The sequence below is a fragment of the Pseudophryne corroboree genome, chromosome 4 (assembly GCF_028390025.1).
Source record: "Pseudophryne corroboree isolate aPseCor3 chromosome 4, aPseCor3.hap2, whole genome shotgun sequence".
Lineage (NCBI taxonomy): Eukaryota > Metazoa > Chordata > Amphibia > Anura > Myobatrachidae > Pseudophryne > Pseudophryne corroboree.
Window position 1 is genome coordinate 77,985,661 of NC_086447.1, and position 14,047 is coordinate 77,999,707.

At 43.6% G+C, this 14,047-nt stretch overlaps 1 protein-coding gene across 1 annotated transcript in view; it reads left to right on the forward strand.

The window, feature by feature from the left end:
- Positions 1-14,047, forward strand: part of LOC134908925 (cytochrome P450 2C5-like) — a 127,389-nt gene that overhangs the window by 18,873 nt on the left and 94,469 nt on the right. The window contains exon 2 of the mRNA XM_063915179.1: positions 1,041-1,203. Coding sequence (XP_063771249.1) covers positions 1,041-1,203 — 163 coding nt within the window. The remainder of the gene's footprint in view (positions 1-1,040; positions 1,204-14,047) is intronic.

The following is a 14,047-nucleotide window of genomic DNA, read 5'->3' on the forward strand; positions in this document are numbered from 1 at the left end:
ACTGCAGTGCCACTCCTAGATGGGCCCGGTGTTTGTGTCGGCCACTAGGGTCGCTTATCTTACTCACACAGCGACCTCGGTGCAAATTTTAGGACTAAAAATAATATTGTGAGGTGTGAGGTATTCAGAATAGACTGAAAATGAGTGTAAATTATGGTTTTTGAGGTTAATAATACTTTGGGATCAAAATGACCCCCAAATTCTATGATTTAAGCTGTTTTTTAGTGTTTTTTGAAAAAAACACCCGAATCCAAAACACACCCGAATCCGACAAAAAAAATTCGGTGAGGTTTTGCCAAAACGCGTTCGAACCCAAAACACGGCCGCGGAACCGAACCCAAAACCAAAACACAAAACCCGAAAAATTTCAGGCGCTCATCTCTAATTATTATCCCCATTCTGCCCACTTCACTAGGAAGTGGGCAGAATGCGGGAGTGGTGCCCAGTCTTATGGGGCTGCGGGGAACTACCTGAGAAACCGGATGTCTCCCACAGAATCTGGGAGAGTAGGTAAGTACAGTATGTGTTGATTACCACCAATGATAAAATAATGTATACATGCATTAAATTGCAATCCAGTCAAACTGTGTGCCATAGTTTACATATTTTATTGCTGGCAATATATGCCTGTGCTAATAGAGTGCAGCCAATGTTAAAGTCGTAAATACAATTCTACAATAATTATAATACAGTACATTAAGCAGAAACACTGAACTTCTGTATAAGTTCAAATGAGAGCTGTAGGCAGACAAATATATTATACAGTATACAGAAGATTTGCACTAAACCAAAAATAGAGAATTATTCTGCAGTTCTGAGAGACTTATTGGAGCAACGTGTTGGTTTGTATGTAGGGCATAAACAAAGTTTCATGTAATCAGTAAATGTATCTGCTTTATATATTTCGCACTTACTGTATAGAAGAGTGGATATTAATTGTACTATTATTGCTTGCATAACAGAAATTGGTAAAAGCCTAGATACTTAGAGGCAATACTTGGTAAATTGCATAGAGCTTACATCAGGGATTGTTGTTGCAGCTCTCTAAGAAGTACGGGCCAGTGTATAGTATACAGATAGGAGAGGAGAAAATGGTGGTCCTGGCCGGATATGAGACGGTGAAAGATGCCCTGGTAAACCATGCAGACACGTTTTCTGAAAGAGCCATAGTCCCACTTTACGATGAGATAATGATGGGACACGGTAATATTATTTATTTATTATAATTATTAATATTATTATAAGTTTACGTGGTTTAATGGTTAGCCGCATAGCACTGAGGTCTTAGGTTCCATACCCACCATTGCCCTGTGTGGAGTTTGTATATCCTCCCTGTGCTTCAGTTGGTTTCCTCCAGGTATTCCAATTTATGTTCACAATCCAAAACTATACTTTTTAGGTTCATTGGCTCCTGACAAAACTAAATCCGAGTGTTTTGTGTATGTACTGTACAAGTAGTAGGGAATACAGATTGTAAGCTCCACTGGGGCAGGGACTTATGTGAATGGACAACTACAATATTCTATGCACTGTGAAATATGTATGCTCTATATAAATAACTGGTATTATTATTATTATTATTATTATTATTATTACTATATATTTGTGAGTTGATATACTTTATATATACACGTGATATAATTTGGCGCACAAATAGTTATTTCTTTTTCTTTAGGTAAATTCTGGAATTATTGTTTTCGGCTGCAAGTAGCAAAACCTAATTTCTTAAGTTATGGCATCTCTCAGAAACAAGGGTGATAGGATCTAGGGAGGCCAATCCTGGGCCATTTTTTCAATCCCGGGATTTGAGATTGAAAAACTCTCAATCCCGGTATTCCGGAATTGCAGTAAGGATCAGTGTAGGGAGGAGGGAGAGTGGAGGTGGAGGGCAGCAAGGGAGGATGGTGTAGGGAGCAGTGGGGGAATGTAGGGAGCAGCACAGAAGAATGGATGTAAGGAGCAGGAAGGGAGGGTGGGTGTAGTGAGCAGGGAGGATGTCAGGAGCAGGGCAGGAGAGATGATGTCGGGAGCAGAGCGGTAGGGAGGATGTCGGGAGCAGTGAGGGAGGGTGGGTGTAGGTAGCAATACTTAGTAAGTATTACTTACTATTAGGAGGCCAGCAGCCATGGACACACACTAACGGTGGCATTTCATATGTAGCGCTGGCTGCCAGCCAGTCAGAACTGGCAGTATGGCAGCCAATCTGGAGCCACTGCTGCATCCGGTTCCCTGATTGGCTGCCGGTCCACCAGCTCCACACTACATTTGACATGGCTGCAACTAGGTGGGGGCTAGGGGCAGGTCTGCCATCAGAAATTGTGAGGTCCGGGACTGACAAAATAGACAGGGCCCCTTCCCACCCAAAAAAAAGATTCAGCGGCACTGCTCCACCCCTATGTGATGTCATACATTGTGACGTTACATATAGGTGGAGCATTGGAGACCTACAGGAACGGTTCACAGAGAGCTGGTATGCAGGGAAAGCTTGTTCTAAGAAGTCCTCCTTGTTTATCAGCCCATTGTTGTTTTACAGCCTTGAGCAGCTCTTGTGGTATTGACGGTAGGAGCCGGAGGACGGCCCCCATCTCTGTAAGGGCCGGGACACCAATCCCCACAGCCCCCCCCCCCCCGATGGCTGCCCTGGCTAGGGGAGCATGTGACCTGGGCGCCGGATTGGAGGGTGTGCCACAATGGTCAGTTTATTCCCATTAACATTCCCTCGCGATGCGCACAAGTCCCTGAGCCGTCGGAGCAGCACAAGCAAGTCCAGGCTCTACTACCTGCCGCCTACTGTGATGAAACTGAAAATAAACTACAGCTCCCAGAAGCCCTTGCTGCAGGAGCTGTAGTTTACTTTCAATTTCTTCTATGCAGTTGTGTGCTGTTGTGCCCTAAGAGGAGGCACAGGGAACAAGTCACCCAACCCAGCCTCCCCCTGCTGCCTCTAAACACCGCAGCAGTGCACTATTGCACTGCTGAGCTGGAAAATGAAGCGGCAGCCGGAGGTACGAAAAGGGGGGAGAGCTACACAGCACTGTACCAGGCCAGCCAGCACCATCGGAGAGAGGAGAGGAGAAGAGCAGCAGCACACAGCACAGTCTAAATAGTGAGTGTGACACAGTGAAGGGGCACTGTATGTGTGTGCGACTACTATATACAGGGCTGCCATCAGAAATTGTGGGTCCCGGGACTGACAAAAGAGACAGGGCCCCTTCCTCCCAAAAACAAGAATCTGCTGCACTGCTCCACCCCTATGTGATGTCATACATTGTGACATTACATTTTGGTGGAGTGATGCGACCTAGGGGAACGGTTTACAGAGAGCTGATGCACAGATAAGGCTTGTTTTAAATAGTCCTCCCTGCAATTATGATTCACAGACTAGTGCAGCTCTCCAGGTATTGGCGGGAGGAGCTAGGGTTGGGCCCACCTCTCTGCAAGAGCCTGGGAACCCAGTCCCCACAGTCCACCCTGATGGCTGCCCTGACTATATATGTGTGTGTGTGTGTATGTATGTGACTGTATGTGAATAGGTGTGTGACAGAATGTATGTGAGTGATTTTACATATGTATCAATGTATGGGGTATCATTTCTTTTTTACTTCATCTGTAGCCCAAATGTCTAAGTAAGTCCAGCTAAATGTCTAGATAAGAAGCTTTACAGCAGCTACCAGCCCTTTGCCCTTATGGAGTAATATCTATATATATATAGAATGAGAGAATAGTCTAAGCAGGTCCGCCAGCAGCAATTGTTGCACTTTTCCCTCAGCCCGTTGCCTTGGCAGCGCACGTCACTTCTGCCCATTCCCGTCCAGACGCGAGTCACTCCCGCCCTCCGCGTGCGTTCCACGGGTAGGTGGAACGCACGTGTACTTCCTGCTCCTTTATTAATGAGTCAATATGATACTTTTATTGGATTCTACGGCTTCGTTTTTGCACTAGGTGCTTAGTATAAGCTTTTAGGCTGGCTTACCCTATTTATAGAAGCCCTTGAGTGGCTATGATGTATATGTTTTGTTTTATTTAACTGATGGTTTAACAGGAAGTGACGTATGTGGGTGTGTCCGATTAATTCAGATTGATGATGGTATAAATATCTGTGTGTGTGAGTTTGCTGAACATGCTGCATCTGGTGCCCTGTCACCTTCAACACTGTTTTGATGTCTTGACAAGGATCATTTGGATATGATCGAAACGTCGACTTGATGATTTACCAGTAAATTACCTTCTGACTTCTTTTAAAAATTGGTGAGTGCCCTCTTTCACAATAGACTATATATATATATATATATATTAGAGATGAGCGGGTTCAGTTCGTCGGAATCCGAACCCCCCCGAACTTCACCCATTTTACACGGGTCCGAGGCAAACTCGGATCCTCCCACCTTGCTCGGTTAACCCAAGCGCGCCCGAACGTCATCATCCCGCGGTCGGATTCTCGCGAGATTCGTATTCTATATAAGGAGCCGCGCGTCGCCGCCATTTTTCACTCGTGCATTGGAGATGATCGTGAGAGGACATGGCTGGCGTCCTCTCAGTTCTATGTTCAGGGGGCTGCAAATATCTGTGCTCAGTTTGCTGCAAATATCTACGTTCTTTGCCTGAAAAACGCTCCATATCTGTGCTCAGTGTGCTGCAAATATCTGTGCTCACACTGCTTTATTGTGGGGACTGGGGACCACCAGTATTATATAGGAGGAGTACAGTGCAGAGTTTTGCTGACCAGTGACCACCAGTATTATATGTTCTCTGCCTGAAAAACGCTCCATACAGTATCTGTGCTGCATTGTAGTATATATAGTAGGAGCACAGTGCATAATTTTGCTGACCACCAGTATATAATATATAGCAGTACGGTACAGTAGGCCACTGCTCTACCTACCTCTGTGTCGTCAAGTATACTATCCATCCATACCTGTGGTGCATTTCAGTTTTGCACAGTTTGCTGACCAATAGTATATAATATATAGCAGTACGGTACAGTAGGCCACTGCTCTACCTACCTCTGTGTCGTCAAGTATACTATCCATCCATACCTGTGGTGCATTTCAGTTTTGCACAGTTTGCTGACCACCAGTATATAATATATAGCAGTACGGTACAGTAGGCCACTGCTCTACCTACCTCTGTGTCGTCAAGTATACTATCCATCCATACCTGTGGTGCATTTCAGTTTTGCACAGTTTGCTGACCACCAGTATATAATATATAGCAGTACGGTACAGTAGGCCACTGCTGTACCTACCTCTGTGTCGTCAAGTATACTATCCATCCATACCTGTGGTGCATTTCAGTTTTGCACAGTTTGCTGACCACCAGTATATAATATATAACAGTACGGTACAGTAGGCCACTGCTCTACCTACCTCTGTGTCGTCAAGTATACTATCCATCCATCCATACCTGTGGTGCATTTCAGTTTTGCACAGTTTGCTGACCACCAGTATATAATATATAGCAGTACGGTACAGTAGGCCACTGCTCTACCTACCTCTGTGTCGTCAAGTATACTATCCATCCATACCTGTGGTGCATTTCAGTTTTGCACTGTTTGCTGACCACCAGTATATAATATAAAGCAGTACGGTACAGTAGGCCACTGCTCTACCTACCTCTGTGTCGTCAAGTATACTATCCATCCATACCTGTGGTGCATTTCAGTTTTGCACAGTTTGCTGACCACCAGTATATAATATATAGCAGTACGGTACAGTAGGCCACTGCTCTACCTACCTCTGTGTCGTCAAGTATACTATCCATCCATACCTGTGGTGCATTTCAGTTTTGCACAGTTTGCTGACCACCAGTATATAATATATAGCAGTACGGTACAGTAGGCCACTGCTCTACCTACCTCTGTGTCGTCAAGTAAACTATCCAACCATACCTGTGGTGCATTTAAGTTGTGCGCAGTATATATATAGTAGTAGGACAGTGCATTGCCACTCCTAGATGGGCCAGGTGTTTGTGTCGGCCACTTGGGTCGCTTAGCTTAGTCACACAGCTACCTCATTGCACCTCTTTTTTTCTTTGCATCATGTGCTGTTTGGGGACTATTTTTTAAATCTGCCATCCTGTCTGACACTGCAGTGCCACTCCTAGATGGGCCAGGTGTTTGTGTCGGCCACTTGGGTCACTTAGCTTAGTCACACAGCTACCTCATTGCGCCTTTTTTTCTTTGCATCATGTGCTGTTTGGGGACTATTTTTTGAAGTGCCATCCTGTCTGACACTGCAGTGCCACTCCTAGATGGGCCAGGTGTTTGTGTCGGCCACTTTGGTCACTTAGCTTAGTCACACAGCTACCTCATTGCGCCTCTTTTTTTCTTTGTATCATGTGCTGTTTGGGGACTATTTTTTTGAAGTGCCATCCTGTCTGACACTGCAGTGCCACTCCTAGATGGGCCAGGTGTTTGTGTCGGCCACTTTGGTCACTTAGCTTAGTCACACAGCTACCTCATTGCGCCTCTTTTTTTCTTTGTATCATGTGCTGTTTGGGGACTATTTTTTTGAAGTGCCATCCTGTCTGACACTGCAGTGCCACTCCTAGATGGGCCAGGTGTTTGTGTCGGCCACTTGGGTCTTTGTGTCGGCCACTTGGGTCGCTTAGCTTAGTCACACAGCTACCTCATTGCACCTCTTTTTTTCTTTGCATCATGTGCTGTTTGGGGACTATTTTTTTGAAGTGCCATCCTGTCTGACACTGCAGTGCCACTCCTAGATGGGCCAGGTGTTTGTGTCGGCCACTTGGGTCGCTTAGCTTAGTCACACAGCTACCTCATTGCGCCTCTTTTTTTCTTTGCATCATGTGCTGTTTGGGGACTATTTTTTGAAGTGCCATCCTGTCTGACACTGCAGTGCCACTCCTAGATGGGCCAGGTGTTTGTGTCGGCCACTTGGGTCGCTTAGCTTAGTCATCCAGCAACCTCGGTGCAAATTTTAGGACTAAAAATAATATTGTGAGGTGTGAGGTGTTCAGAATAGACTGGAAATGAGTGGAAATTATGGTAATTGTGTTTAATAATACTATGGGATCAAAATTACCCCCAAATTCTATGATTTAAGCTGTTTTTTAGGTTTTTTTGTAAAAAAAACACCCGAATCCGACAAAAAAATTTCAGGGAGGTTTTGCCAAAACGCGTCCGAATCCAAAACACGGCCGCGGAACCGAATCCAAAACCAAAACACAAAACCCGAAAAATTTCCGGTGCACATCACTAATATATATATATATATATATATAAAGACAAATACTCTCCCTCTGCGCTTTAACACAACAAGAAAATGGGGAATTAGATATGGCTGCCCAAATTCCGCTAAGTCCCTTGTTAGGAGGGACTAAAAATAGGAATATGTAGCAATAGAGGAATAGGCGCCTTTGGGATGTATTTCCTCCCAATAATAAATAGGATTCAGCAGGAATCTCTAGACGTATATTAATATATGTTTGCTCAATATTTTAGAGCATAAAAATCACATTAACATGTTCCATATAAAATTTATTAAAACATAAAAACACAAGCAATGGTACAATGAATTAAGTATCCATCCTTAACAAATGACACCGAACAATTATACAGAGGACAAGTAGAATAACTTTTACAGACTCCTCCTTCTCCTTATAGCAAGTTTGGAGATTGGTGTGACAAATAGAAAAACCCAACGCGTTTCGTCTTGCTCAAAGACTTCATCAGGGGTATATCTCGAATGCTTGATAAAAATTGTCACATGAATTAACACATAGGCGTTCAGGATACTTGAATACTACCCACACATCAGTGGGATATATAGATGAAAAATAGATTGGGCCTTTTATTTCAAATGCTTGACTGACAAGTTCAAATACACAGGTCTAACAAGGGTTCATATAGATGTGTGACCCTCCAGCAGATCAGCAGTGTTCAGCTCACTGGAACTGAGCTGAACACTTGTTCGGTGTCATTTGTTAAGGATGGATACTTAATTCATTGTACCATTGCTTGTGTTTTTATGTTTTAATAAATTTTATATGGAACATGTTAATGTGATTTTTATGCTCTAAAATATTGAGCAAACATATATTAATATACGTCTAGAGATTCCTGCTGAATCCTATTTATTATTGGGAGGAAAAACATCCCAAAGGCGCCTATTCCTCTATTGCTACATATATATATATATATATATACAGGTTGGGGCTAGGTGGCCGATGCACGGTCAGCATACCGACGTCCCCGATCCCGGCAGCCAGATTGCTGGCAGGGGGCAAGCACAACAAATCTCCTTGCGGGCTCGCTGCGCTCGCCACACTGCAGACACGGAGTTACCCATGGTGGGGGGGGCGCCAAATTACTGCCTTGCCCCAGGTGACAAAAATCCTAGCCTTGGCCCTGCATTTGAAATGCCACCGGCGTAGTCAGTGTGTGTTCATGGCTGCCCGATTAGGATGTAAATATCTCGCTGACACCCGGACCACACAGCCGAACAGCTCTGTGCTATAGTGCTCAGCGCTGTGCTATAGTGCTCAGCGCTATCCGGCAAAACTGCGCATTTTGCAACCTAATCCCGAGAATCCTTGAATTGGAGGCTCCAATCCTGGAATTTAAATCCATATTTGGGCCAGAATCCTGGGATCCCACCGATCCCGATCCCGGGATTGGCCTTCCTAATAGGAACACTATGAGAAATGTATTATATAATGATAATTTGGTTGCTGTTACTGAAAGCACAGAGGTTAATCTTCTTATTATTTAATAAATTGGAGGTTTTATTAAAAGCAGAGACTAGACACTGGTTGGATCAAAAGATGCTGACAAAATGATCCCTAGAGGATTGAGAATCTTTATATCGTGTTCATTTAAAGATAATGGTGAATCAGCCTCCAAATGGAATGAGAGTTTAGATAAATGTTCATTCTCCCTAATGGAACTCTTAGTTTCTTGTAATGGGGTCGATTTACTAAGACTAGGATGGACATAAAGTGGATGGAGATAAAGTACCAGCCAATCAGCTCCTAACTGCTATGTCACAGGCTGTGTTTGAAAAATGACAGTTAGGAACTGATTGGCTGGTACTTTATTGGGGGGGTATTCAATTAGTGCCGTGGTTTCCACCAGTTGAAAAAACTGCACTTTTAACCGGTTTTTAGGTCGAATTTACATGCAGCCTATTAAATGCCCATGCCATTTTTTGACTGGTCAAAAAATCCAGCACAAGCAAAAACCACGTGAATTGGCGAATTTGCCGCCGATCCACGTGTTTTGGCGAATTTGCGGTCAATTTCGCCCATTCTGGGGTCAGTTTTTGGCCATGCCGATACGACCCCCCCCCAAAAAATGAAAAGTTATGGGCGAAAATGAATTCAAAAATGGGTAAAAAACGCCCACAATTGAATACATTTTGTCAAATTAGGGCACTGATTGAATACCCTCCTGTATCCTTCTTCTTTATCTACAGCCAAGGATTAGGAAATAGACCCCAGAGAAAGTAAAGTGTCCTCTATTGCACCTGAAGTTGAGAAGGTTCAGCATCTCCTTAAGCCCTTTGATGTAAGAACTGGTTTCAGAGATAACGATTATGTACTTAATAGAAAAAATAGAAGAATATGTACAATCCTTAATTAACGCTAAAAATAAAAAAAATTCTAGAGACAATCATAATTAGGATAAAAAATAAGTCTGATCTTTCAATAGGAAAAGGAGACAAATTAATACAAATGATTCTATGGAAAATGAAAATAGTCACTACAATAAACCATCACATAGAGAATGCCTATGGGGGTCATTCCGAGTTGTTCGCTCATTGCCGATTTTCGCAACGGAGCGATTAAGGTGAAAATGCGCATGCGCATGGTACGCAGTGCGCATGCGCTAAGTAATTTAGCACAAAACTTAGTAGATTTACTCACGTCCGAACGAAGAATTTTCATCGTTGAAGTGATCGGAGTGTGATTGACAGGAAGTGGGTGTTTCTGGGTGGAAACTGACCATTTTCTGGGAGTGTGCGGAAAAACGCAGGCGTGCCAGGATAAAACGTGGGAGTGTCTGGAGAAACGGGGGAGTGGCTGTCCGAACGCAGGGCGTGTTTGTGACGTCAAACCAGGAACGAAACGGGCTGAGCTGATCGCAGTGTAGGACTAAGTCTCGAGCTACTCAGAAACTGCTAAGAATTTTCTATTCGCAATTCTGCTAATCTTTCGTTCGCAATTCTGCTAAGAGAAGATACACTCCCAGAGGGCGGCGGCCTAGCGTGTGCAATGCTGCTTAAAGCAGCTAGCGAGCAAACAACTCGAAATGAGGGCCTATATTCCAATAAGAGTAATGGAAAGGATAGCTACAGTATATCAGGAGTAGTCCCAGGAGAAATCAATTAGGATTCTTACTAACAAATAGTAAACAACCTCAGAGCGATACATACCAGTATAACTTACACTATACACTATAAAGACTATCTAATAGCAGTCTAGTAATAGTAGTTTCCCTAGTAATGCCCCTTGTAGTATTGTCCCAGTACAGATTCTTCCTCAACCTCACTTACAAGGCCATCTCTAATTCCACCGCTCCCTACATCTCCAACCTCCTCTCCCTTCATACTCCCTCCCACGCCCTACGGTCTGCCAATGACCGCCGCCTCTCCTCTACCCTGGTCACTGATTCCCATGTTCAAGTTCGAGATTTTGCCCGTGCTGCACCCCTTCAGTGGAACACGCTTCCCCGCCCCATTAGACTCTCCCTGACCTTGCAAAGCTTCAAATGATCATTGAAAACCCACCTACAGTATTCATTGAAGTGTATCCTCCATCCCCCTGCCTCATGCCTTGACCATCTCTGCTTTGCTTACATCCTGCCACCAGGCTACCTCCTGCTTGTTTGCACCTTATGTCATCTGTCTGTCGCCCCTTCCTACTAGATCGTTAGCTGCTCAGAGCAGGGCCCTCTTTCCTCTTGTTGTCAAAACCCTCTCCTACTCAGCGACCATCTTTACCCGCTTTTTCTTCTGCTGGTAAAGGCTCATCTCTATCTATGGCCACCAGCTCCTAGTAGTACGCTGATCATGCACTCGCTACTTACATCTAAGCTGTATTATGTTTTGAGAATTGTGGTGCTCTTTGTTACCTGTACTCTATTTTTGTTATTTATTTACTGTAATGTTAAGTTTTGTCTCCCTGTACTGTCCTTTGTACGGCGCTGCGAAACACTTGTGGCGCCTTATAAATAACATTTAATAATAATAATGCACCTTCGGGTTGGTGCCCTTAGTAATGCCCCCTGTAGTATTGCCCCATTGGTAGTGCCCCCTGAAGTAATACCCCCTGTAGTATTGCCCCTTTGGTAGTTTCCCTAGTAATGCCTCCCTGTAGTATTGCCCCTTTGGTAGTGCCTATAGTAATGCCCCCTGTAGTATTGCCCCTTTGGTAGTGCCCCTGTAGGAGTGCCCCTAGTGATGCCCCTGTAGTATTTACCCTTTGGTAGTGCCCCTAGTAATGCCTCCTGTAGTATTGCCCCTTTGGTAGTACCCCTGCAGTAGTGCCCCTAATAATGCCCCATGTAGTATTGCCCCTGTAGTAGTGCCCCTAGTAATGCCTCCTGTAGTATTGCCCCTTTGATAGTGCACCTTACACATACACACAAAAAAAACCAATACTTACCTAAAACCCCGCTCCTGCCACCGATCACTGCCATCCATCTGTTCTGGCCACCTGCTCCTCGGAGCTATGGGAGATATGTCATGACGTCTCTTCCATAATGCATGCTGCGAAACCCGGGAGCCGGAAGCCTGGAGCTCAGTAGTGAGCTCCTGCCTCCGGCTGTCACTGTGGGGAAGAAGCCGGGTGCCTGCTGGTAACAAAATCTCAGTGGGCGCCCGGCATCTCCCTGCGGCGCCGACCTGACATCGGGTTAGGTAGGCCAGAGGAGGTGCCCCGTTCCGGCTCACTTGAACCACTGCATGTGAGCCTTGCTTAAACACAGGATGGAGAGCTGCTACTGTATAAATGCACTTTATGGTAGGTGGACAGTGACACTAAAAGTCTAATAATAAGTGCTATTTGCCATCGAAAGACATTGAGCTAAAATATATCTTCTGTTCTGTACTTATATACGTACTATTTGTAATTTATTTAAATTCATGAATTAAATTATTTTGTATATAATATCCCTAATGCGCTCTCTTTTATAACATTTGAGCTGTGTACTCCTGTTATCCAATTTATTTATTGTTTGTGAGAGTAATTTACCAGATTATCACAAGGGAGCTGCATAGGATATTGCATTAACTGATCAGTGCCATTATATATCTGTGAGCTGTATAGTGTATAGTGCGTGACCTATCCACCATAACCCTGTATATCCTTATCCATTAAGAATTTATGTAGGCCAATGTTTAAAAGTATTGACTGAGTCCGCCATTACTACTCTATCTGGCATGTAATTCCAAACACGTATTGTCCTTTCACACACAGAGGTGAAAAAGCCTTTTCACCTCTGTGTGCGAAATCTCCTCTATTCTAACCTAAGCGGATGTCCATGTGTCCTCTGAGTTGATCTTATCAAAAACAGATCCCCCGCAAGCTCTGTGTATTGTCGCGTTATATATTTGTAAATGTTAATCATGTCCCCTCTTAATCTCCTCTTTTCCAGTGTAAATATGCCTAGCCTCGCAAGCCTTTCCTCATAATCCGGTGTCTCCATTCCCCTAATCAGTCTGGTAGCCCCCCTCTGAACCTTTTCTAGTTCCAGGATATCCTTTTTTTATTATGGTGCCCAAAATTGTGTACAGTATTCAAGATGTGGCCTTACTAGTGATTTATATAATGGGAGTATAACACTCTCATCCTTTGAATCAATTCCGCGCTTTATGCATGCTAATACTGTACCTTGTTTGTCTGCAATCCTACTTTGGGTACTGCTACTAAGTTTGTTAGCTATGTGAATTTTACCCCATTTAGTATGTAGGTGGTATTTGTGTTCTTGCTGCCTAAGTGCATTACCTTACACTTGTCTGTATTGAACCTCATTCCCCATTTTGCTGCCCATGCTTCCAGTTTAAGTAAGTCATTCTGAAGAAACACAGCATCACCTCCGAATTTATAACCTTACACAGTTTGGTATCGTCCGCAAAAATTTACACCATGCTCTCTAGATCTACTGCTAGATCATTTATGAAAATGTTGAATAATAGTGGTCCAAGTACAGACCCCTGTGGCACACCACTCAGTACAATTTGAAAAAGTTCCATTAACCACAACTCACTGCTCCCTATTGTCTAACCAATTTCTAACCCAAGTGCATATTGTGCTCCCTAGCCCCAGTTCTTGTGACTTATGGATAAGTCTGATGTGTGGTACTGTGTCGAAAACTTTAGCAAAGTCTAAAAAGATTACATCCATCTCCTTACCCTTATCTAGGTTCGCGCTAACTGTTAAAAGTAACTGTAAAAGCCTAGTAAGTTTGTTTGACATGATCTGTCCTTCACAAATCCATGTTGGTTCCTATTAATAACCTTATTGGCTTCAAGGAACTTCTGTATACAATCTCTTATAATACCTTCCAGTACTTTCCCCACTACAGATGTAAGACTAACTGGTCTATAGTTACCCGGTTCAGATTTACTTCCCTTTTTAAATATCGGCACTACTTCTGCTATGCGCCAGTCTTTGAGAACCATGCCCGATGTAAGTGAGTCTTTGAAGATCAAAAATAACGGTCTTGCTAGTTCAGAGTGTAACTCCCTGAGAACCCTTGGGTGAATTCCATCTGGACCATCTGGATTTATTAATCTTAATTTTTTTTAATTGGTCATAGACTACTTCCTCTCTTACATAAGCACTTAGCGGTCGGACATTATCGTTGCTAAGATTTTTGTGTTAATCCCTGCATCTGGTCCTCTCTTGTGAATCATGTTTGATTAAGACTCCCAGCTTGACCTTTAAAGGGCCTATACTCTCTTTCTTCAATCTTTTGCTGTTGATGTATTTAAAAAAAAATTGGAGTTTGATTTACTTTCCTTTGCTATTAGCTTTTTGTTTCTATTTTAGCCGCTCTTATTCCTTTTTTGAATATTTTGTTGCA